A 27,477-nucleotide genomic window follows, 5' to 3' on the forward strand; every position below is an offset into this window, starting at 1 on the left:
GAATTGTTAAAAATGTATTACTCTTAATACAAAATTTTCGAATACGAAATCGAAATTGGTTGCATGAAAAGATTTACAATAAAAACTTAGTATAAATTGAAAAAAGTTTAAAATTCGAGAAACTCAAAAATTTCAAAATAAAATAAAATTTAAAATTTTCTTTTAAATTAAATTTGATTAAATTTTTTTCCAATTAAAAATAAAATTTTAAAGTTTTCTGCACATCGACTGTTTTATTACCTTCTTCTACAACATAACCTGACAAAATTTCCTTGCACTGTTTTCACTCTACAGCTTTAATAAATTCGCTTTCCCCCAAACTTGTATGTATGAATTTTCATGTTTTTCGTGAAAAACTAGCAGCGAATGAATATAGAAAAATTTGCAAAAATCTAAAAATTCAAAAACAAAATTTTGCATTGAATTACTCACCAACAACTTAGCGGAAAACAAACATTTTTATACAGATACCCTTAAAAGTACTTTTCTGCAGATTGGTTTTACGCCGACTACACACCCACGTTTTCAGCAGAATTTTCTTCTTTTTTGTACTTCTTGCTAAACATTTGTTTATTATTTTGACTGCTGATTCCGTTTGAAAATCCAAACAAACACTATTTTATTACATCGCTAACAATGAACTTGACCGTGCTGTCTTCACACGCTCCCACCGACACATTCACATACCTTCAGCAAATACCGCCACACATATTCGAATATACGACCCAGCGCGAGCAAAGCTAGTCGATGATACATTTGGGATCTTCGCTGTATTTCCTGCGAATTTGGTCCGTAGACCAAGTCAGTGAAAGAAATTTGGCAAATATTTTGAAAAAATCTTAATTTATTGCGATGTTTTTGTTATTAACAACATTGTGAAGTTTGGACAACTTTGTCTTCATTATTGTTCATTTATGTTTACGCGCTCTTTGTTGTTTTGCGCTTCCTGGTGGTTCCCTGGATAGCCTTTTATTTTTTGGTCGATTTTTTCTTTTTATTTCAGACTACGCTAATTTTTATTTAATTATTTTGATTGAAATCTTGTTTGGCCATAACAACAAGACTCGCATTTCAGTGTTTAAAAGTGTTTAAAACGTGTGCCATTGGCCAAAACGAGCACAGTTTGTGAATTGGCATTGGCGCGTAACGAGCCATTTTAGAAAATTGTGAAATTTAAATTCGACTACTTCTTTAATCAGAATAAGAATAAGAATTCTGTAAACATTTATTTAATTCAATAGTTTTTTACGAAGTAGCAGGTAATCGAAGGAGGTAAATATGTAAATAAGTTAATAAGCTAATGGGAATTCGCAGAAAAGATATAGTAAATTTTGTATACACCTGTATTTCTGTAGTGACCCAGACCAGCAGAATATTTACTAGAAGATTATTTTCGCATTTGTAAAATAAACAAACAAACGAATGCAGGTACAAATTTTCCAACCAATATTAATAATATTTTATACATTTTAATTACCAGATTCTGAAAGAGAGCTAAGGTCTTCCTTTTTACCGAAAATACTACACTACCATGCATAGGCTCTTGCGCTAAATTCAATTTGCTTGTAATCTTAATATGGGTTTCATTTCAGAACAAAGATTCTATTGATTTTTTAATTGCTGCCTATTTTGCATGCGTTTACTCAACTTTTTACTTGATACATTTGTTTATCATGCTGTTTAAGTGGTATCCTTGGGTCAGCCCTACGTTTTTGTTTTTATTTTTTTTATTGCTTCCTTTGATATCACAACAGTCTTCAAATGATTTTTAAAGTACCTACATGCAACATTTTTACAAAGTTAGGCAAATTACCCTATAATTTTGATTTTTAAACCAAAAAAATTTAAATGTAAATTGATATTTAATTATTATTAAATTAATAAATGCCCTCATTTTTGTATTAGTGGATTTTTTTTATTTTATGTAAATTATGTCTATTTCAAAGTAAGAAGCAACCATATTCAAAAATATTTTTGGGCTTAAGTCACCAAAGGTGCATATCGCTAATACAGGATCTTAGCACTAACATGACAAGTGCTTTCTAAGTTTTAAACTTACTTATATATTTGTATTTAAAATAAGTGGTAACCTTGTTCTAAATTATACTCTAATCTCTAATCATAATTAATTAATTTTTAATTGGTTTTACAGTAACTATTTCGTTCATTGATTTGTACAATTTTTGCTCTTTAAAATTAGGTGGCAAGCCTATTCAAAAAAAATTATATTTAAAGCTTATATTAAAGCATTTAGTATGTGAAGTTTCTTATATATAAAATTAAGTGGCAATCCCATTTAAACAACATTTTAAGCCTAAATTATCGAAAGTACATATCGTTAAACGCAAAAACTTAGCACTCATATCTTTTTTTATTTTTAACTTACTTACATTTTTGTATTTAAAATTAGGTGGCAATCGTATTCAAAAATATTTTCGGATAAACTTATCTTCAGTATATTTCATTTAAAAGTCATATTTAAACCGGCAATTTTAAATTTTTAACTTATTCTAATTTTTGTATTGTGGTAACCCTGTTCGAAACTATACTTAAATGTAAATATTTTCCGTTTAGAGCTAATACTAAATAATTTCAATATAACAATTAAATTAATTACTATGCAAAGTTTCTTATTATTTTAAATTAGGTGGCAGGCCTATTCAAAAATAGTCTTGGATCATTTGGTATTTTTAATGCCATTTAAGTTTTTTTATTTATTCATATATTTTTATTAGAAATACTAATCATACCTTAACAAAATTATACTCCATATAAAGCATTTTTTTCTTAAATTCCGAAGGTGCGCTATTAAGTTAGCTCCAGATTACAACTCTATTAGTCTCTTTGCATACAATTTTCTGTTTACAGGTGTTAGTACTTCAGAGCAACTTCGTTGTTCCACAGAAAAAAATTTTTCCCATTGCATTTTAATAGAGAATACTGAAGTAAAAATTACCTAACATCTGCTACCAAAGTACAACATAACCATAGAGTACACTAGTGTTCATTCACTTTCCAAACACATCCAAACATCAGCTCTTATCACCAATCTTCCATCGTTCACAAGCTATTTATGCCCCATATTCATTTCGATTTTAGAACGACATTATTAGTGAAAGTAGCCACGATAAAATCGGTCGGTAGGTTAATAGCCAAACCATTTCGGCTGCGCGGTCGTATGAGTGGCATTAATTACAAACAAAGCCAGCGCACATTATTCGCAATGTAAGCGCACAGTGAGCGAGTGTGTGAGTTGGTGAGGGAGCGAACGATTGCATGAATGCCTGCGGCAATAACTTGCAGTCAAGAGTGGCGTGGGTGTGCATGCAAATTTTGCTGCGATTGGAAGAAAACATTTCAAAATGTCTAGCCTATTGGTCTCGTATCTCTAAGCCACCCCCACCCTCGCCCCTTCCTCTAACAGACATTTTTTATGAGTTCGTTGGAAAATTTCGCTATTTCCATATTTTTCAACTTTTCTCGATATCTTTATGAAGACAATAAAAACTCGCAATGCACCACGCACACATGCACATACACGCATGAATTCATGAGATACCAAAGCTGAACGCACAGCTGTACGTTTGCTGTTTGTTTATGCCTTTCGAAAGTCATTTCAACTAAGTTGTGCGCCGGCAAATATTTTTGCTCTCTTGGTAAATAAACACTCACTTCTGTACACAAACAAACGCTCATACATTCATACATACATGCGACATGCTCATACATTCGAGTGTTAATGTACATCCATTTATATAGCGCGGATAATCATATAAAATGGCTTTTATGCACTTTAAGCCGTTATGTTTCGTTACATTTGCTGTCACGCTTCGCATTCACTGCACTCACCGCAAGCACCGCATTATTATTTGATCCGAAATTTGAGTTTTTGGTGCAATGGCCCACTTGGCGTATGAGTGACACGGTTTCGCCTTTCCTAGCGATCGTAAAAGCAATAATTACACACACACACACATGCAGTATTTATTCAAACATTCGCGCATTAAATTTGACTGAAGATTTTTTTATGATTCTGGCAAAAGAATGCGAATGCTACTGCTGTAGGTGTAGGTGTTGAAAAAGTTTGTTTGTTTTTAATTTAAATAATAAACAAATTAAAAATATTTTCGCAGAGATGCTACTCAAAGTTATAAACATATATGACAGGTGGTACTAACAAGCTAGCGAAACACACAGCCTAATTTGTAGCCAAAGGGCTAAGAATTTCTTTTTTTCCACCTTCATTAAGCTGTGTTGATTGGCCAACCTTCTGATATTTAATTTGTGAAACATGGTATCTATCAGCAGGAGCCGTTCAAAAGCTGCATGTGTTTGTAGCCTGAGATACATCTTGCGCATTTGATGGCCAGACATTTGAATATCGAACGCCGACTAACACCGACGATGCCAACAAAAACCCCTCGCGCAAGAAATCAGAAAGCGTCAATGGAGGTCGCTCGGCCAAATCCTACGCGAGGGAAGGACATAGAGCAGAAGAAAACCTCTATACAGGAATCTCCAGGGTTAGCGGAATCGAGGCAGTCTTAGGGGCTCAAGGCTCCGTTGCTTCGAAAATGAAAGAAAAGCTGTGAATAAAAACCTGGCGTGCCAATAGGCAAAAGCAAAAGCACGGAACTTAAGCCCTATGCTATGCAATGGAGCTCGGGGAATATGATGGTGAACATAGAGGCCCCCCGCTTTGTAAACGTCCACCATAACACTGCCTGGCGAAACATCGGATGTCAATTCGTGAAAATTTAAAATCTAAAATTTTCTGAACTTTCTGAAATTTTCTGACTTCCAAATCTTAGTGGGCCATATTTTTAAGGTTGTCTTAATTATCTCAAACATTCATTTTCGACGTCTTATTTCATTTAATTTAATTTATATATTTTTCTTTCCTTACTTTAACGATGTTTTATGCATTTACTTAAGTACTTACTCCACCTCATGCAAATCTCGTACAAATCACTTCTGTTCTAAGCCGCCATACTTCAAACTTTTCTATAAATATATGTGCACGTCAAAATATGAGTCTGAGTATTTTTTGCCACCATTTACATTTTTTTCGTTTAGAAATAATTCGCAAATAACAGACTGCATGTCGCTCCTTGCCGCTACTGAGGTATTTTTTTCTAACGCAACGGCAAAGCAAATACATAAAAAATAAACAAATATAAAAAATGTATAAAACATAATAAATAAACAAATGTGCCGTAAAGTTAGCGCTAGAACACTGAACAAAAAAAACACAAACACATAAATAAATATAGCCATAAAAGTGCTAAAATATACGAGTCCACCGAGCGCACAAAAACAGGTGTCCAGTTATTGCGAGTTGGTTAAAGTTTTTTCATTTTTTCTTCTATTCATTCATTTTTTCGACAATCAAAAAACCGGTTTGCTTTAGCAATTGAAAGCGTTTGAGTTTCATAGCAACTAAATAAAGGCAGCAGAAAAACTTTAATGATGCAACAATCAAATTCACAAAAGGCCAAGCTAACAAAAAATACGAAAGTGCACACATCCTTACGTAAATCACACATTGAGAGATATGTAAATCAGAAAACAACCAAAAAACTTCGGCTAATCAAACAAAAATGTATTAACATAAAGCAACAACAATTTGTAGTAGCCAAAGCATTACAAGCTGTTACTAAACCACCGTCTAAGAAAAACAAACCAACAAACACAAATACGCATCAAGGCAGTTTACAACGAGCTGCTAAGTAAATAGCTTAATTGGGCTAGACGGTTAGCGAGAATGGCCCACACAAATACACATACATACATAACTGTCTCTACGCTGCTGGCCGGGTCTAAACTTTTGAACTGCTCTGCCCGCTGAGCGTTGGTTGATGCTGTGGCTTCTTAGGTTACTACGAGTACTCCGAGTCATAGGCTGTAGCAGCGCGTGCGCTGTTTCACGAAACCTGTTGCGCTTGTCGGATGCTTCATAAATTTCAATTAAAATTTCAAATAGAATACGATACGCTTTTACTGCCTCTCATATCAGTCTAATTAGGCAGCGACATGTTAGTAAGCAAATCAAGCTTTTGACATACTTTTGATTATCCCGCACACCGGTAGTCGTGAGCGATACAGTGCGGGAAGGAATTGTGGGGAAACAACAAAACCAGTTTCAAGGTTTCTCAGTGACATTGAAACCTTACCTAATGGACTTTTTATGCTAACAGCTATGCCAAAGGGTCGATTTTTGGCTTTACCTTTATTAACTCTTTTACATTCCATCTTACGTTTAACTCAGATCGGTTTACGGAAAATATTTCAAGCGGCTTTTGATTTCTTAAAATATTTTGATATTCATGGCTTAGCAAGTTTTCCTCCAATATTCTAAAGAATTATACTATGTTCGTGTTTCAATAGCAACATTTTTTCACATTTATATAAAATGCACATGTCACTTAAAATTGAGCGAAAATTGACAGTTCGCTTGCGAGGAAAGTGCCTGAGTTCAAACACACGAAAGACATGGAAGTTTTAAGCGAAACGTTTTGGTAAATATTGTAAATAAATCTTCTTTATATTTTATTGTGTCAACATGTCGATTTTCGCCAATGGCTTCTGGGGTGATGCTCATAAATTTCACGTTTCTTCTCATTTGACAATCAATGTTGCTAGCCCAAGAGTTAAAGTCATCCAGACTCAGTCACCTACTTAGAACAAGCTCAAAGTAATATAATCATAGATTTCTATAATTATACCGAATAAGCGTTACGTGATCGTGTTTTTCATGACCCGAAGTGCTCCAGTTCTCGCGATACCGAGGAGAGCAGAATATTTTATAATAAATTATCAAAAAAACATTCAACAGACTATGCCCAATATTCATTATGGGTAGAATTAACTAGTAAATAGCAAAACTCACTGCCCCAAAGATTATACTACCAGGTCAATCTAGTGTTTGAAATTTAGACTAACGTTTTTTTTCTTACTTTAAGAGCTATACTAGTAACGGCAGTTTAGTTTATAGTTAGATATTTACAAATGTGCCATTTTTTGCTTGAGTAAAGTTGTCTTAAAATCGCAAATTTTCGAAATTTGGAAATTCAACCAAAACGGTGATATAATTAGGGAAAATTTTACTTCAATAGACTTTTTTGTAAAGAGAGAAATGAATGAGAAATAAAAAACTTTGAAGAGAATGTATGCGTCTATTACTTATAGGCATATTGAATCTAAATTTAAAACGCTAGATGGACAGCTATTATATATATTTCTTTACTATGTATCCTCATTAAAGAATAGAAATTATTTTCTTTCCATCACTCCCAAAACTTTTGTTCAGGCTACCTTTGATTTGACTGTATTTCTCACTAATATGTATTGCTGTACATAGTCCCGTACGCATCAAGCCTTCCTTTAAAACCGTGTCAAATTGTGAGTTTAGCCACAGTGTATATAAGTACAATAAGCTAAGTAGCCAAAACAAAAAATATGAACTTGCTTATGTGACAATTCGTTTGAATGTATTGGCTGAAAATTTTCATTAAGTGTCTTTAGTTTTAACCCGAATGAAATTACTTTTTACAAATTTGTTCAGCGAGTGCCATAAGACACAGAATTCATAGAACTGACAAACGGCTGGTTCGATACCCCAAATTCGAAAATATTACTTACTCCGTATTTCAGAATTATTGTCAGGAATACGTCACTTATAGGTTTCAAATTCAAAGAATTTTAACGGACAATTTGAACCAAGATGGCTTGGAACATTTCTTTGGCGCCATGAGGTATGCAGAGGCTCTCACTGAACACCCCAACCCACTTCAATTTAAGTACCGTTTGCGGAAATATCTCTTTGGTAAAAAAAAATAATAATTTTATTTATGTTGAAATCGACTACACGAAGAAAATCGACCGACGAAGACGGATTGGAGTACACCTCAGATTATATTATTAAGAAACTTAATTTAACACCCCAAATTTCGAACGAGATTGGATGTTCATGGATGGACTAAAAGGGGGGGTATTCGATCAAACTAAAAATAACGGAAACAAAAATAGCAGTAGGAAAAATGTATGTGATATAATATTGGAAAAAAGAAGCAATGCCCCAATTGGCATAGATGTTAAAAGGTTATTTTTCAAAAACGGGACTCATTTCAAAAAAGATTACTAAAACTAAAAAATGTACAAAATAACTACTTAATTTAACAAAATTGTAATTGATGTATGATATGATATTCTCAGGTACTTTCCTATGGGCTAATGGAAGTAAACTACTAACACATATAAATCACTTCACATATGAATTGTCAAATAAGCATGTTGTCAATGGTTAGTTCATTGTGGGCATTGAAAGTTTAGTAAATCGTTGTTAGTTGACCAACAAGCAAAGGAAGTGCGTCAATCATCCTCACAGCTTTTTATGCGTATGTAGTGTAGTACTAAACTGATGGAACAATGTTATAGTGATCATATTAAAAAAACGGGACTTGTCACATGTTATTGTCCTTTTCAACAAGTTTGCTGATTTCCAAGGGCGTTAAAGGCATCGTTGAAGCTCGATAACATCATTTTTGCACACATTATTATTTTTCGGTAAAAAAAAACAAAAAGACCAAATAAAAACAAATAGTTTTAATACAAATTATTGCTACACTGTTTTCTTGGGGGATACGCTGGCGAACCCTGACGTACTTCTTCTATAGAATATCACTTCTACTATATTTTTCTAGTTTTATCTCTTTTTTAATTTTATCTCCAAGCTCAGTGATTTGCTCCACTGTTTGACAGTTGCTAATTTAGAGAAAAAGATACTCGTTTTTTTTATTTATTAATTGTATTAAAAACCGCCTAATTGAAATCACTAAATACTGCAATTCACTACAAAATATTCAACCAACTGACACAGGCAATAAGGCACGAGAAAAAAAAATTAAACTAAAACAAAAAAAATATTAAACATATGTTTGTAGCTAAATTCGGTGTTTTTTTTTGTTGTTTTGTTTTTTTATTATTTCCCTTTTTAAATTACATTCTGTTAAATTTTAACAATAAGTAATTATTTTTAAAGTAGTATTGGAATTCTTTGTTCTCTAACCAATGCTAGATAAACATTCAATTTTGCTTCAGATTATGCTACATTATATTATTTTCTGTGTTATAATTATTATTATTATTAATTATTATTATTATTATTTATTACTATTATTATTTTTGTTTTTCTTTATTGTTTTGTTAAATTGTCAGTTCTGTTGGAGTTAATCGTTTTAATCTTGGTTTTCCCGCTTTCTCCGATTGTGGTAGTTTGCGCATTTGTTCATTTTGATGATTTGTTAGTCGTTTTATGTGCTTGATGCTGTATTTTCTAATTTTGTCATCTATTGTGTCGATATTGAGGTCGCTGTGGATCACGTCGTTTGGTATATACCAGCCTGCTTTTGTTATTGTTCGAAGTATTTTAGATTGCGTGCTTTGAATTATTTTGATATTGGTTTTTTTTTGCTGTGCCCCAGATTTCAATGCCATATTTCCAAATGGGTGAGATTATAGATTTATATATCACTACTTTGTTGTTAAGGCTTAGTTTTGAATTTTTAGCCAACAGCCAATATAATTGTCGGAACTTGTTTTTGATTTCATTTCGTTTGTTTTGTATATGTCGTTTCCAATTTAGTTTTTCATCTATAGTTATGCCAAGGTACTTTGCTCTAGGAAGGATTTTTATTTCATTGTTTTTTATTGTTAATTTATGTTTCTTAGGCTTTCTTTTTGTATATATTACTTGTACCGTTTTATCTTTGTTGACTTCTTTTCCCCAATTATCGAACCATGATACGGTGTTATTTATTGTTTGTTGAAGAATGTCAGTCGCGTTTTTTTCTATTTTATCCGATGCCATTAAAACCGTGTCATCCGCGAATGTGGCTATCATGCAATTTTTTGTGGTTGGGTTGTGGTATATCTGCTGTAAATATCAGGTACAATAGAGGCCCTAGGACACTACCTTGGGGTACACCTGCTGTCATTTGCATCATGCTTAAGCATTCGTCTTCGAACTTTATAAAAAAATGTCGGTTTTCCAGATAACTTTTGAGAATGGTGAAGTGATTCCGTGGTAATATTTGGCTGAGCTTATGTAGTAGTCCTTTATGCCAAACCCTGTCAAAAGCTTTTGCAATATCCAGGTAGACAGCTATGCAGAACCTTTTATTTTCCATATCATTTAATATTTTGTTTATAACTCTGTGGACTTGTTGCACAGTTGAATGCTGTCGTCTAAATTTAGCTTGGTATTCTATTTTTTTCTATCAGAATTTTGTCTAATCTGGCAAAGAGTATTTTTTCAAACACTTTTGAAAGAATGGGCAAGAGACTGATAGGGCGATATGATGTCATTTCTGATGCACTTTTACCTGGTTTGGGGATTGCCGTTATTTGTGCAACTTTCCAGAGGCGTGGGAAGCATTGTGTCCTTAATATGCTGTTGAATATTTGTCGTATATATGTAATTGCCACATCAGGTAGTTCTTTTAGTATTTTACCATTTATTAGATCGAAGCCCGGTGCTTTTTTACTGTTCAGATTTTTCAAATGATATCTGATTTCTGCTGAGGTTGTCATTTTCATTCTCTTTTCTGGGTTACTCGGTGTAAAGAGAAGAAATGAAATGAAAAATCGGTATAAAGAAAAAAAAATCTAAAATTTAAATGTAAGCTTAAGAATTTTTATTGTTAAACGAAACGAATTTTTCGTGGCATCCGTTTGATTTTATAGCACAAAGAAAAATTCCTGAGCGACTCGCGTTTTTAAAATACATTTACATTTGGTTTGCCTGCGCATGCGCGCACCTCTAAAACGTGCCGAAGTGTTGAAAGCTATTAGCTTGTAGACGAAGCAATTCAAACACCACCGGATACATATTATTTAAGGGCCACACGCAAGGTAGGAATTACAGACATTTACATATATGGGAGTATGCTTTATTGTTGTTGATAAACTGCTGCTGACGTGATTGAAGTGCTGTGGCCATTCAGTCGTTTAGAAGCTCTGTTTGTAAGTAGCAGCTTGAGTCTACCACATACATATCTACGTATTACAATGGACAACTGAGCCCTTATGTCTACGAATGGGCTGGGCGGAGCAGTCACGTAGCGACACTTTGAACAGTGCATGCAATAAAATTTTATCATTTTAAATTAAAAAAAAGCACAAAGGAAATATAATACGGAATAAAATAGAGATTTTGTACTGGTGTATGTGGTGTGTAGGTATGTATATGCATACAGACGTTCACACATACGTACATACGTAAGGCAAAATTGAGCTGAAGTTATTCGACTTATTTGTGTGTAAAAAGGAGGGCAGTAGTGCAAATCACTGAATTAAAAAATAATTTTAGCTCAAGCAGACGTAATTTTTGAAGCTTTTTATTTAATAAATATTTTGATATTATTTATATGCTGTAATATTTTCATTATATATATAATTATTTATTTAAAAACTCTCATAGTCTCACTCTACACTCAGTACTTCTCTGATACCTTGTAGCATTTTCGAAAATTTTTTCACTTGTCTCCTCTCATTCCAGCTTGTTATCAAGAAAACTTGCGAGTGGTGGTTTTATAAAAATAAATGCCGCAACATGTCCACACATTGGAAGCAGAATGCATTTCTCATATGCTGCATACTACTCTTCGGCCTTTTGTTGGGTTTGATTATTTGGTGCCAGCCCGGCAGCAGTAGCAGCAGTGGCAGTAGTAAAGGTGTTGATCATACCACCCGCGTACCCATCAGCATTATTAATCGATCGGATACGTGGACGAGTAGTACAGGCTATCCGCCTACAGTCGATTCGCCGAACATCAAAACGATATTCATAAATCATTCATTTGTTGGCGACGAGCAATGGACCGAGGAAGGTAAGCGAAAGTGAAATTGTTGCAAGGAAAGAAAAGTGGTTAGTGGCGTGGGAAGTAGTGACAGAATTAGAAAAAGAATTTCTACATCACCTGACTAACCTATAAATAAAGTTCGGTAAAATCTCTAGCCTACGAGAAAATAACCTAAGAGAATAGAGGAGATGATTTTCAGCAGCGCAGTAGAATTTTAAATCTCCGCTCTTGAATATCTTCGCAGTATAGCAGATGTGGTCGAGTCGTGCAATTCATATTTGGGAAAATTTCTAAAAAAAATGCGAAGAGTCACGGTTTGTTGTTTACTTTCGTAAATCCAAAAAAATATAAGCAATCAAAAAAGCCTGGAACTCAGACGAAATCGTTCTTACTACTGCCAGTTTCCAGGCAGAACACCATTTGGATAAGCTGGGACTTTCTACAGAAATGCGCTCCAGGTGGTAGTGAAGGGAGCACTAGAATATGTAGTATGTAAGTGCCCACGAATAATCAGGCACAGACCCATGCACATTTTAGAGCAACTATTGTCTCCATGATAAAGAGCACTCAGTTTCCTAAAGCATAACAAAAGGAAATATACTGTTTTAGTTTGACCTCCAAATCGCAAAATATCATATCAAACAGCCGATTATCTATTCGTGAGATGAACAACTTTTTACTCCAAAAGAAAAAATTGAAATTATAATTTTAAATTTACATTCAAATGTCGATATTTTTGTTTCAGGATGGATTTCGAACTGTTGTGATACTTGTGAAAAAACCTTAAGCCCGAATACTAAGAATAGATTAATACTAGATTCCTAAAAAAACGATTATTCTAATAGAAAAGTCAATATTCGAGTGGAATGGAAATCAATATTTCACCATCATATTTCTCCAATGCAAAAAATTACATATATGTATGTATATAATATCCTTTAATTCCGTCTGGAGCGTGGGGCCTAAACAAAAGTATTCAAGTCGATTGCGAGCAAGTTGTCTTAGAGAACTCCAGGTTGTATTTGAGTTTGATACGTCCGTGTCTACCATGCGTAGCCAAGAGGATTTTGGTTTTCCATGGCTCCTAACACCTTGCGGATTCCACCATAGAGCAGCCGTGCATAATTCGCCGGTATCTTTGCGCAAAGTGTGGCCTATCCAACCAAATCGTCTGCATTTGGTGATGAGCTCGATACGTCGAAATTTATGTATTGCAATTATTAATATTAATTAATGTTAAATTATTGGATTATAAATATGATAAATATCTATTATACTTAAAATCCTAAAGCACTGGCTACTATGGTTGCCGACTATACTAACATTCTGGGATATTTTTTGTTGGCCCCCCCAGCTCCACCAAACCTGAAATAACCTATATTATTGCTCGTGAAGAAAGGCATTTTATTTATCAATTAAATTACATTATTTTTTTTTATCTGATCAACAAAAAAGTTTAGTTTCTGAACAGTCGCCCATACCTAGATGGTGATTTTAACACCATTATTTTTCCTCCCTCATATCATACAAACGGCTTGGATTAATTTAATCCAGTAAGTAAATCTAAGTAAATCAGTAGCAGTCATTCAAAATGTCAGCCTTCACTCATATTTTAGCTATTAATTGACATAAAAACTGTACTAGAAAATCTTCCGTACTCATATTGATTACCATAGTTTGTAGATGCTTCTAGTTTTTATTACATTATTAGAAAATTCACTTATAAATTTTTGTTGTCTATTTTTCAGAGGATATTAAAGATGATATTGGTGACATCAATAATAGCATTCCCGACGATTTCATCAGTGACTTTGTTACGCCGAGAAAGGTGCATAATTCCACATTAAGCGAAGATGATATGCTCTATGAGTCGAATCGTAATAAAATTAGTGAAACGAAAGGTAAGTGAAAATCGCAAATAAAATAAAATCGAAGAGTATGCAACAGAGCAGAAAAGTATTCAAATAAAAGGATGCATTAATGATTTACGATTTATGCTATATCTTTTTGCTTTTCCTTCAGCGTTTTGTGCAAAAAATATATTTTCTCTTAACTCAATTGTTTTATTTCTCTCCTGGTTGCAGATTTATATTCCGCCTTCGATGAAACGGGTACTTTTCGTAGTAAATCTAGTCAAATATGGGATCCACATCCCCAATATATAATGACCGCTTTTGGACATGAATTGCATTTGGTTTTACATCAGGACTCATCATTCATACCAAAGCAAACATTTAGTGTAAGTACCAATAATCTGAAGAATAAAACAGCTTTAAAGGTGTCCTAATATAAATATAATACAAGTATAAATCAACCTAATTCCACTGAGCCTAAAATGCAGTTTAGTGTTAACTACAGCTAATCATCGCATTAAAATTCACAGATTGCCCTGATAACATGGTTGTAGCAAAGTCTGTTAACTGTCTTTCAGAGCGACTCACTTTCAAAACGGTTTGAGTTATCTCTTAACAAAGCTGGTAACTTCAGTTTAGTTCTTGCTGAAAATAGGTTAAAATTCAATCTTAAATTTTACCATATAAGCCACTGTATGTACAGGGTCCGGCACTTGAAGTGTAACCAACTTTAGACCGCTCGCGCAGCGGATACCCGTGCAACAGTCCAGATTATTGTTTACAAGCGCACGGAAACATTTTGCCGAGAGTAAACGCGAAAAAAGTAATGGATTTCAAACGTAATAGTGTAATTGCATTATAAAAAACATCACAACCAGCGATTGTTCGTGAGCTCGAACACCTTAAAGAAAATAAAGATTTAGTTTATCGCACCATTACTCGATACAATGATACTGGTAGCATCGCCCACGTCAAGGAAGCGGTGAAGAATAGCGAAAGAACTGAAAATATCTGACCGTAGCAACCGCCGCATACTGAAAAATGATCACAAAGTCAAGCCTTATAAGATCCACAAGGTGCATGATCTCACACGAAAGCTGCAACAAGTCAGGCTTGAGAGAGCGAAGGAGTTGCTTCGCTTGGTCGAAATTTCCGAACGTTGTGTTTTCTGATAAGAAAATTTTTCAAATTGAGCAATTCGTAAGCTCCCAAAATAATAGGGTTTATTTAACCGATCGTTCATACGAGAATTTGAGTCATCGATTGGCCACCAGGAGGCAGCACAAGTAATGGTTTGGGCCTCTGTAGCCGCAGATGGGCGCTCTCCAATCGTTTTCATCGAACCTGGCGTCAAGAGAAACGGGAAATATGAAATATTATCGGGAAAGTATTCTTGAGGTTGCCTTGAAGACGTAGGCTGACAAACATTTCAATGGCAGACCATGGACGTTTCAACAGGACGCGGCATCGTCTCACAAAGCGCGAGTGAACCAATAATGGCTTAAAAACAACGTTCCGAACTTCATAACATCCACATAATGGCTCTCAAATTAACCAGACGCAAATCCGTTGGATTATTCTCTTTGGGCCATTTTGGAGAGCAAGATCCGAACTAAAAGATTCACCAGTCTCGAGGCGCTGAAAAAAGCCATTGTCCGCGAGAGGGCCAAATTCCCATCAAGTCACATTCGGGCAGCTTGGGACTCGTTTCTGGACCCTCTCAAGGCAAAAGGTGGTCATGTCGAGCAAAAGTAAATTCATTCGTAATTTTGTATTATTTTCACACATTTTTTACTTTGAATTTAAGAAAAGTAATTTTTCAAACTAAATTTATGGCCTTTTTAATTGATTTCAGCTCGGATGCCGGACCCTGTATATATTCTATATATTTTATCAAGTGATTTAGAAGCTACGTGAAATTTTTTGTACCAGTATTTTTTGGGAATTTGAATAAGTGCTGGTGGAAAATTCATACTTTACTAAGAAACGAAAAATTTAAGTGAGATTTATTTTTGCAACGCCATTTTTTTCATATTTTCTGCTTCCAGTGATCCAACTTCCAGAACCTTGAGATACTGTAGTTCGCTTTCAAACCATATTGGCCTAGATTTTATTTCCACAAAGTACCACTTCGAATTGTTGAGAAATGAATTATTTAACTATTTTCTAGTGCTCTTTAACACTCTTTCTTTGTAATCGGTAAGAAATGTTAGACATTCTACATTAAAATGAAATAAGTAAAGAATAAGTTTCATTTATTTTTGATTGGATTGTTTAGCATTAATCGAGTTTTCATAGTCTGTAAAAAATACAGCATTTCTAAGGTATTAGTTATTAGAATTAAAATAAATAATTAAAAAAAATATTTAGCGAAATAATGCTCTTCTAAAAATTTGATATCAAATATTATAATTTCCAATTTTATTTGATTTCACTTTCCAATTTCAGGTAATTCGTATACTTAACAACAGAACCGAGGAGGAAGAAGAGGAGGATGAGGTAAATGGCCATTCTCTGGGTTGCTACTACAAGGGCGAAGTGCAAGGCGACAAACAATCGACAGTGTCGGTATCACTCTGCAATGGCATGGTAAGTCATTCACTTCAATATATTTCATTGAAAAAGAAATAAATGAAAAAACCCCACTTATTATTACGTTCCATTACAACTAATCAAATATTGAAAAAGACAAAAAAGGAAACATTTACTATTTTTGTGCAATGCGCAAGCATACTGGATTTTCAAGAATTCAGTTGTAATGCTGCCCACGCGACTATTGCTTTGTAGAAGCGTGATTACATATAATATATAAAACCTTATAGGAAAATCGACTGCTACAGAACTGCTGCACTTATAGTAAATTGAGAAATAGTAAACTGTGCGCTCAACCCTGTTCCTGGCTTATGACAAGGTGGCGTAAAATTAATTACCCCACATGAAAATTTATAAGTTTAGCAAATGGCATCGTAAGTCGATAATTTTTTTTCACTTGCGGACTATTCAGCTGCAGTATGCAAGCAGATAAGCAAAGGAGCGCTTAAAGGTCAAAATAAATATTTCCATTACTAAAACTTTTTTTCTTAAATTCTTCAAAAACACAGTTGGATGATTAATTTTGCGCCACCCAGTAAATATATATTGTGTGGGTGCGTAGCAGTTTGTTTGCCGTCAGTTGAACCTCACCTAACCTCAAGTCATTCCTGCAGGGCCTTTCCTGTCAATAGCAGTTGGCGTGGTCCATACAGTAGCATCCGATAGTCATAAATTCATTGATTAGATGCATTTGCAATTTGCAATAAATTACTTTTATGTATTTGCTTTCAACTATTTATATTTGCATATACATATGTTTTTACTAAACAATTCACACATATATATTTCTGAGCATTATACGCTTTGGATCGTGCTAAACGACCCACACATAGCCTAAGGGCAGTAAATAGCAATGAATAGAAACAAAAATCGATAAATAAAAAACTGAGTATGGCCTTAAAGTGAGATGACATACCTATCTATACATATACACTCAGCGTCAAAATAAAGAGTACACCACATATTGATGATTTTTTCTATTTATTTTGCAATTTCAGTTATTATTTTATCAAAAATATAATTCATACTACAACAAAGCAAAGTTTTGAACATTGAATACAACTTGTAAAAATTCGCATAATTTTTATAAAAATGGCAAACTGTTTATTCAGAATTTTTAGAAAAATGTTTACATGCAGTTTTATAGATCATTCAATTTTGGTTTAAAAAAATGCAAGTTTCGAGTAGATCAAAAATAGCACTGATTTTTGAGAAGTTTTTTCAAACGCATTCTAGTGTATTTTCTCCATTTAATAACTACTTTAATTTTTTTTAAATGGAAGAAAATACCCAACAACCTCAGCAAAAAAAATTGTCAAAAATCAAATTGCATTTTATTATATCAAAATTCAATGATCTGTAAAACTGCATACCCAATATTTTTGTAAAATGTTTCTCAAAAATCAGTGTGATTTTTTGTCTATTTAAACTTGCATTTTTTTTAAGCCAAAATTGTATGATCTAATATATAAAACTGTGTACCAGAAATTTTCCAAAAATAATAAGTAAAAAGTTTGAAATTGTTATGAAAATTTTCCAAATATTTAAAAATTCCATACAAAGTTCGAAGCTTAGCTTCATAGGTTCTTATTGTAGTATGAGCGATATTTTTATAAACAAATAGTTGATTTACAAAATAAATAAATAAATAGACACACCGTATCAAAATGTGATGTATACTTTATTTTGACGCTAACAGTACCCATACATTTGTATATATGTATATATACAAATTTCATTTGCAGATGTAACAAACTGGCTAACAACATGCGATACATTTTTTCCCCAGTTTAGTTTAATACACCTCTGTTGACTACATTTTTCTTTTTATTAATTCTTAATAGATTTTGATTTATTTACTTTAGCTCTAATTTTTTACTTGTATTTTTATTGATTTAATTATTTTTATATTTTTATTCATATTTGTTTTTGTTCCTTTTCTCTCTCTATTTTTCTCTACCCAGACTGGTTACATTAAAACAAGTTTCGGCTCACTGCTCATACAACCGGTCAATCAGACTGGTGATGGCGATTCGGAGGTGTTGCACAAAGTGTGGCGTCATTCGCGTCGCAACGCCAGACACGCAGTCGCCGATTCGTTTACTTTGGATTTGGAGGAGCTTGAAGAGAGTTTATTCTCAAAATTGCATCGCAAAAAACGCAACTACGTCGATCGTCATGTATTCACAATGGAGGTGCTGGTGGCTGTTGATAAAACGATGAGTGAATTTCATGGTGCCGATTTGAAATCGTACATACTTACATTGATATCGATTGTATCGAATATATTTGCGGATGCCAGTATTGGCAATTCGATTTATATATCGGTGGCGAATATACTGATTTTACGTGATGATCGCAAAAAAGGTGAGTGAGTGTGTGTGCGTGTGCGTGTTTGAGTAATATTGGATGAATTTCGTTGAGTTAGTAGAATAGTGCTGATAAGACTGTGATTAAATTAGTTTTATATGACCCATAACATTTTCTGCTTTTCGTTTCTTCTTAGCCACATCGGCGTCTGCGATGTTGAAGGAGTTTTGTACGATTTTTTCGAAGCAGGGATATCATTATGACACAGCAATGCTCATTACGCGGTGAGGTTCTATTTATTTTAATTTTGAATATTGCTTAATGAGTGATGATTAATGAGAATGAATAACACACTAAAAATTTAAATAATTAATGTATTTAAAAACTAAAAAAAACTAAAAACAAAACTAATTTTTTTAGCGATCAAATTTGTCGCAATGAAGGCGAGCGCTGCGACACCTTGGGTCTGGCTGAACTGGGCACTGTCTGCAAGCGTCGATCGTGTTCCATAGTACAGGATAATGGACTGCCAGCCGCATTTACCATTGCACACGAATTGGGACATGTGTAAGTTGAACAAATTCTAAGGTTTTTGTTTTTGTTTATTTAAGCAAAAATAGCCCTTCGCTTGTGCCAAGCATGAAAAAAGAGCGAAAGCTACTTAAATAAAATTAAAAACTTTCAGACTTATAAAGTGGCACAAAATTAATCACCCTGTCGGAAAATTTATATTTCTTGCAAATGGCATCGTACGTCAGTCTTGGGAACTAACTACACCTGCACTATACAAGCAGACAAGCAATGGGGTGGAAGGGGAGGTAAAGATCAAAATAAAAATTTCCATTGCTCAGAATCCTTTTTTATTTATTTAATAAAAATGTTATTCAAAAACCAAATTAGATGATTAATTTTTTTCCACCTTTTAGTAGGTTTCCATCATTCGAAAATATTTTTCTATTTATTAAAAAAGTTATGCAAAAACAAAACTGAATGATTATCCTTTTTCTACCCTCGACATTATTAGTTTCTTGAAATTGGTTCACCAATCTTTGAATTAGCGACTCATTTGGATGATTAGTTCTACCAAAAAATTACGAATTTCGCGATACTTTGATCTAAACGTCGACCATTTTCATAATAAGTTTTAATAATATTAACGTCCCATCGCTTAATTATCCATGGTTAAAATTGTGCATCTGTCTACTTGAAAAGTATCAAAGATGACATCAAAAAAAGGTACCATCTATCATCACTTTTGAAAGGCCCTTTATGTATTGGGTTACCTGGAGAGTCACCCTAGCTACTTAAGGACATTATTATTTACGCCATTTCTAACTAATTTTGTTGCATGAAATTATGACCAAAATGTAGTAGTTTTTAAGATATTTGATTTTAAAGATTATTTTAAGAAAATTGTTTTCGTTTTCGCTTGTACTCTACATTTTTAAATGTTAGTTTAGTGGCCCGATTGTTTTTTGTGGTTTTTGTATTACTTTTTTACTAAATAAAAAAAATGATTTTGAGTGATGGAAATGTACTTTAAGGTGGCACAAAATTAATCATTCAGTTTTGTTTTTGCATAACTTTTTTAATAAATAGAAAAATATTTTCGAATGATGGAAACCTACTAAAAGGTGGCACAAAATTAATCATCTAATTTGGTTTTTGAATAACATTTTTATTAAATAAATAAAAAAGGATTCTGAGCAATGGAAATTTTTATTTTGATCTTTACCCCCCCTCCACCCCTGTGCTTGTCTGTTTGTATAGTGCAGGTGTAGTTAGTTCCCCAGACGACGTACTCAGCTCATGCTGGATATTTAAAGGATGTAATTTTTCACACATAATAGTTTTAAGTTTTATTTTGAATAAAACAACAGCTAGGCACGTGTTTTGAATGACTCTTTATTTTATCCGTATAACTGGCGCGTATATCCTTTGTTAGGAGTTTGGACGAGTTTGGAGAAAGAGCCAACTTGTGCTGTTCGTCTTGATATTTTTCCACATATTGAGTAACCTAAGTTTTCTGACGCATCCGATCGGTCTATGCATTTCTTATGAGAAACTTTTTCATGGCAAAAATACACTTATTGTTTTGCCAAGGGGCCACCGCTATTAGAAAAAACCCCTTACTGTCATTCAATGTTCTATTCATTGAGTCCTACCGAATATTTGTCACGCACAGACGTATTCGGCTACCGATCTGCCATTTCAGATGTAGATTTTTTAAAAGAAAAAAATTGTATAAGAATAGATATCTTTTATACCCGGCTATATGATAAATGGCGGTATAACGTGAACTTATACAAAGGCCTAGTCTGACTAGAACAAGAACAGCACCTACTTTACTTTCCAAAAAAACATGTACATACATCTAATTTTTGTTTCCCACACTCTACATTAAAATGTTGAATATTTTTAGAGTGCATATGAAAGCATTTTTTTATTTCTAAGGCCAAACGAAAAGAACTAGAAAATTTTTACCCCTACCCCGAAAAAAATGAGGAAGTAAACTTTAAAAATGGTATATGGCGGTCGAGCGCTTTTGCCATATTCTGCACGCTAAATCTTGTTTGTTTATTGTACAATAAAAAAAGTAAAATTTTGTTGTGCAATGTAAGAACTAAATACCAAAATAAAAGGATACAATTTTGAGAACGATTTTGTGGTATATACTTCATACTCCAAATTTCCATGTGCTTGGATTTTATTACAAAAAATGTATTTGAAATTAAACACCTTAATTTTTGAAAAATGTTCATCCGCTGATAATTTTAATAATATTTTAAAATATATTAATATAATATAAGTGTTATATATTTAAACATTTTTCAAAATATTCTGCTATCTATATTTAATTACAATTTCCATTAACTTTTTTATTCTCCTCCACTCAGCTTAAATATGCCACACGACGATGATGATCTTTGTAAGCCATTCAACAGACCGGGCACGAAAAATAAAATGCATATAATGTCGAGTATTATGGGCAGCGATATACATCCGTGGTCGTGGTCGGACTGCTCGCGTAATTATGTCTCAGAATTTTTAGAGTAAGTAGCAATGGGTTTATATGCAATTATATATTATTATATATTATATTATATATAATTCCAGCAAATTTTACAAGTTACAATAATTATGTTCTAATACACACATTCTTCACTGTCTACTTACCCCCTTCCGCAAAATTCACTCACTCACTCTCACAAACACTTTACGTAGCGCTATGTCTTCCTCCTATTATTTTCAGTAACTTTACACCGCTATTTATATATTTTTTCTTTATTATATCCGATCCCTCTCGCAATGCAGAAAAGAAGACAAATCTTGCCTCGAAGACACGCCCACATTCTACATTAAGAACTTCAACACCAAATTGCCCGGTGAAATTTACTCACTCAACCATCAATGCCAACTGATACATGGCAATCAATCGCGCTACTGTCGCATCGACGGCGAATGCAAGCGTCTGTGGTGTAAGATGGATAGCAGCAGTAGCGATTGCCGCAGCAGCAATCTGCCCTGGGCCGATGGTACACCTTGCAACAACGAACGCCACTGGTGCCAGAAAGGCGAATGTATGCCACGTGAAGGTAAATCCTTGCAGGTGGTGCATGGCGGTTGGGGTCCATGGAGCGCTTTCACGCCCTGTAGTCTTACTTGTGGCGGTGGCGTACAGGAATCACAGCGTGAATGCAACAATCCACTGCCGAAGAACGGAGGCAAATATTGTGCTGGCAGTCGTAAGAAATATCGCTCCTGCAACACACACTCGTGCCCGCCAAGCACAATGGATTCACGCGAGCAGCAGTGCTATGAAATGAATGGTAGGAATTTCTCCAGTAAAGGTATTGCTCGATCGGCGAAATGGATACCGAAGTATGGATGTAAGTTAAATATAATTTCTTTTAATGAAAATTTTGGCCAACTCTGTAAATTTAAAAGGTATGAAGAGATCAAGCGAAGCCTTAGGCGTTGAAAAATATTCAAAAACTCGAAACATGAAATTTCCATTTTATATTTTTGGGAATGAGATTCGCTAACACCCCTATTTTAATAGCCCTACAACAAGTTGCTTTTCCCTAATGAATAGTAAAAAAATATATATCTTGTACATTTTTTGTTCCTCTACTAGTCTATCTGCTAGTTTGTAGTTTTGCAATATTCTAGACCGCAGTTCGCCGATCATCCTAAGATCTGCTCCACTATTTTTTTTTGTTTTTTCAAAGCTTTCTAAGATCTAGAGCTCTAACGCATGTTGTTGGTGCTACTGTTGTAGCATAAAGCATTCTCAAATAATTTTTGGAAAGCTTTCTATTAAAGTGATAGTCATTGAGTGGATATAAATTCAGGTGCTTTCGGTACTATTTAACCGTCAGTCAAGGGTAGGTTGTTGTTGTTGTTATATCAGCATAAACCTTTCCCATATTTGTACATGGAATGATGCTGGAGTGACAAGTCCTTGACCGGATATAAATCTCGGTTAATCCGGTAGCGTAAAACCGACTGTCATGGGAATGTCGCACGAAGGTCATAGGCTTTGTTGCTCCTTTAGAATTAATGCTTTTGACAGGCTTGAAAAAGTCGCTCATCGCCCGACAAAGGCTTTGAATCGGACTCTGACTTTAGCTTCGAAGTTCCCGAGCTGGGTTTATTTCTTTTGGTTATGTTAGTCCCGGAATATCTATGAAAGGCATATCTGCTGGTTCATTTAGGCTCAAATTGTCTCAAAACAAGCAAAATGGTACTCGAAGGAATAGACGTTAGTTTGAGTATATATTCAGTAATTACAATTCAATACATTGATTATTTCAAACATAAGCCGCATACTTAAATGCAAACTTTTGTTAGCCAAAAATAAAAGAAGGTGGCCAGACAGTCGACTGCCGAAGAGCTCAAAGTCAATTTTAGTATGCGGCATTCAGTCTGAGGGCAAATACTTGAAGCATTTAACGGTAATTGGGTGTATTATGAGCATATAAGTATGGAATACAGCACAATCTGCACCAGAGACATGAGTAAATTTCATATGAAAACTTGGATAGTTTCATAAAAGATGATATTATTCTGTGCTTAACTTAAGTAATCTCTGTATGTCTAACGGTAGACCGACGGTGGACCCACTAAATGAGTTTGCCAAGCTACATTCCACCAAAGTTAACTAAAAAGTTTGATTTCAAAAGAGATAAGGATTCTTCACCACTCCACTCACATCTAATGTTCTAAATATGGTCAAAGTCGCAGAAATAATGAATCCTTTATTTATGGCTCATTGTTAATGAATGGTTAGAGTGACTAACTCAAAGCGCAAATGGGGCCTAGATGTCGTAGTTAATAAAATTTAGGATGGTCTGGAGGCTGTAGAAGAGGCTCAGAGAATTTTTCTAAAACGTTCCCGAAATACACCTTCGCTTCCTCAATAATGCTGGTCATCTAACCAGAAGATTATCAACTGCATGCTGTGGCGCCCCAAATTAATATGGGTGCTGCCCTACTTTGCGTGGTGGGTTCTTAGCGACCAATATTTAGTGAGATTAGGGAGAGCTTCACAAATTTAGGCTTTAACTTCGTTAACAGGTTGCCTGTTTTTTTTTAACTCATATTCGGGTCAAGTGCATTAGAGTGTTCTGCAGTCCAATGTTGTGAGTTATTTTGGATCCAGTTGCTGAAGATGATGAGGTTAATGCTCCCGAATAGCAATTATTAGGCTTGGGGTTGAAACTTCGCTTTAGAACTTAAATACAAATGGTCTCTTTGACCACGAAAAATGATACCGACATCTGACGATTCTGTGAAATGGGCACTGAAAATTTAGAACACATTCTTTGTGGATGCCTTTAGCTAGGCAGAAAACGGCTACCCCACCTTGGTGGTATGAAAATTATTAACTACTATACGACTCTGAAAACACCACTTCTCGTCCGATTATCGAAATTAAGCAGCGTCGGGCGCGATTAGTACTTGATGAGGGACCGCTTGAGAACACCTCGTACTATTTGTTAACCTCCAACAATCTCTCCTTTCTTTCTTTTTTCTTTCATTTTATTTTTGCATTTTTAATTCTTTGTGAATGTCCTGCACTAGGCCACCACCTTGGTGGTATTGCCCTGCATTCATATAAATTATATTAGTAAAAAATGTATTCAAAAACAAAATTGGATGATTAATTTTGCGTCATCTAGTATACCCTCACTTACATACATAGAAGTATTAAACCTTAATACCTTGAAATTGAAATTTGAAAAAGAAGAGCCAAGAAGCACCGAGAAAATGGTAACTCCTAAAACATTCAGGCTACAAAGCCCATTGTATTCGAAGGGTTGGTAGTCAAGGAGGAAAGGAGAGAAGTGACAGAGAAAAAGATATAGGAAAGTATAGAGAAAGAGATAGCAAGTCCTGTGAGTATTTTTCAGATTCTTTGGCAAATCTGAAAATATCCTTCAGTTTGAGAGAACAAATTTTACTCAGTCTCTTGCCATCGGAACCAAAAATTCATAGCTTTGCTCTAGCAAAGGCAAGACACTCACAGAGAAAATGCTCAATGCTATCCGACTTCTCTAATACCTTAGTGCCCTCGAAATTTATAATATTCCAGCGGAGCGAAGGAACAGCTTCTGGCCATTGTAGGGATCATTGTATCCTTCATAAAATATCAAAAATATAGAACTCCTTTGTTTTGCACACCATATGGCTTTTAATGCACAACCTTCAAGCATATCACTGAGCTGCATTTTTTATTTGTACCTAGAAATATATCTGACAAATTGTGTTCAAAATTTCGTATACTTTACTTATTTATTTCTATTTCTTTTGCTTTTCCAGTGTCCTCGGCAGACAAATGCAAACTGTTTTGCCGCTTAGAAGATAATAGCGCGTACTTTCAACTCTCGGACAAGGTGAAAGACGGCACCACATGTTCCTTGGACAGCTTTGACAAGTGTGTCAATGGCATTTGCCGGCCGGCAGGTTGTGACAATGAATTGAACTCACTGGCAAAATTAGGTAAATTACAAATGAGCTAAATATTAGGCATAAACAAATAAATATTGGCTATTATAAATGGAAATGGTGCAGGAAATTGAAATGTATGTTTGAATACGCGCACTACCATACGTCACCACTATAAATAAACATGAGAAAGCATGTATGGATATATATAATTTTTATATTTAAAAATATATGTATCAACAAATACGCACGAAACTGGCACGGGCATAAAGCTGATGGATAGTCAAGGTGGTACCGCAATGGATGATGAGTCCCTCACCGCCAACAAAATGCCAATAAAAATGATTCATCTATCATTCGCACGCTGTCGTGGGGTGGCATTGAAATTTATTCGAAGTTATTTACATGTAAACAATACATATATACAAATATACTAATATTTTAATCTTCATGATATACATTTTTTTGCGAAATTTCTAGCCAGAAACTTTTGGATTTAAATTTTTTATTTTCTTTATTTGCTTGCCATTTATCAAACTACAAATTTTTTTATTTCTTACTCTTCACAGATAGATGTGGTGTTTGTGAGGGCCGCAACGATACCTGCCAGGAGCACACTGGAAACTTTTATGTGTCCGATTTGTTCAAATCCAAGTCCGAGTCATACTATTATTATGTGACAACCATACCAAAAGGTAATAAATTATGTGATGTGATTTTTATTAATTTTTTCTTAATTGTTTTTTAAGCTCTAAAAATTATTTCATACTTAAAAAATGTGCTACCAATGACTACTCATGTACAAGCCATTAAAATTTTCTAAATTTTCATTGGTCATATGAATTTATTTCACCTGCCTGTATGTATGTTTGGAAGGCAAAAACTAAACAAAAAAGCATTTTCAAATATTTAAAATAGGTATATATTTTTGATGTTGCAGTATGACACTTAACAAGCCATTAAGAACAGAAGCATTAAATTATATTTTTTTTTTTAATATTTTAGAAAAAAAAACATTTTTGATTTGATTTAAAAAATTTTTTTTGCACACAAAATATTTAATATTTTTTTCCTAATTTAATTCTCAGCAGCTCAACCTAGATTTTCGACTGCAAAACTTATTTGTGTTGCTGCATTAATATCAATTAGTATATACATATTTCATGTGCACATTAAAAATTACATACAGACACGCATTCGCATTGTACTCTGCACCTCCAGTCACTTACTTGTGCCAATGCGCTGGTACCCTCGGTCGTTTACGCGACATTTGCACTGCAATCACATCGCACTAATTGCCCACATTCCATTGTACAACATTGTACACACGCGCACACATTCTCATGCATATGCACTCATAGCATGTCATCTCTCGCCTCATCTAATGGTCAATTAGCACTTTTTTGTTACATTGGCACCAACTGTGCAGTAATTACACAGGTTGCGTGTTGTTTATTTGGATTGTTATAGTTGGAATTGTTGTTAGTAGTGTTGTACATATTATTTATATTTCATTTTCATATGCGGAAGTATGCATAGCCTGCAAATTGTCACATTTGCAGTATGTGTGCTTGAAGTGGTTGCCTTAATGGTTACCATGCGACCAGTTCCGGATGAAATGTTTAGTGAAAGGTAGATTTTACGTTATATGCCTTCATGTACTTATTCTGAGTTAATAAAAAGTTTGTGCAAGAGGTTCTTTAGCTTCGTCCTACGGCTGGCGTTGTTCGTAGTGGCAACCACTCCAACCTAATCGACATCCACTCCAACCTATCTCATCTGAAGTCTATTCCAATAGACAGATTTTGTAGAAAAGTCTGAATTTACCAAAATTTCCTGGTTGAATTTATACTGTTGTTAATTCATTTTATGCTCCAATAAAGTATTCTACACACACTTGCCTCAACTTA

At 34.2% G+C, this 27,477-nt stretch overlaps 1 protein-coding gene across 3 annotated transcripts in view; it reads left to right on the top strand.

Moving 5' to 3' along the window:
- Positions 1–27,477, top strand: part of LOC129241891 (A disintegrin and metalloproteinase with thrombospondin motifs 9) — a 127,418-nt gene that overhangs the window by 85,416 nt on the left and 14,525 nt on the right. For all 3 annotated transcript variants that reach the window (XM_054878447.1, XM_054878453.1, XM_054878441.1), the window contains 11 exons: positions 11,558–11,888; positions 13,610–13,762; positions 13,946–14,100; positions 16,163–16,303; positions 18,271–18,673; positions 18,813–18,900; positions 19,037–19,183; positions 21,514–21,669; positions 21,932–22,506; positions 25,442–25,621; positions 26,137–26,262. In XM_054878447.1, coding sequence (XP_054734422.1) covers positions 11,612–11,888; positions 13,610–13,762; positions 13,946–14,100; positions 16,163–16,303; positions 18,271–18,673; positions 18,813–18,900; positions 19,037–19,183; positions 21,514–21,669; positions 21,932–22,506; positions 25,442–25,621; positions 26,137–26,262 — 2,401 coding nt within the window. In that variant the 5' untranslated portion in view covers positions 11,558–11,611. The remainder of the gene's footprint in view (positions 1–11,557; positions 11,889–13,609; positions 13,763–13,945; positions 14,101–16,162; positions 16,304–18,270; positions 18,674–18,812; positions 18,901–19,036; positions 19,184–21,513; positions 21,670–21,931; positions 22,507–25,441; positions 25,622–26,136; positions 26,263–27,477) is intronic.

Source organism: Anastrepha obliqua, chromosome 1, assembly GCF_027943255.1.
Source record: "Anastrepha obliqua isolate idAnaObli1 chromosome 1, idAnaObli1_1.0, whole genome shotgun sequence".
NCBI classification, from domain to species: Eukaryota; Metazoa; Arthropoda; class Insecta; order Diptera; family Tephritidae; genus Anastrepha; species Anastrepha obliqua.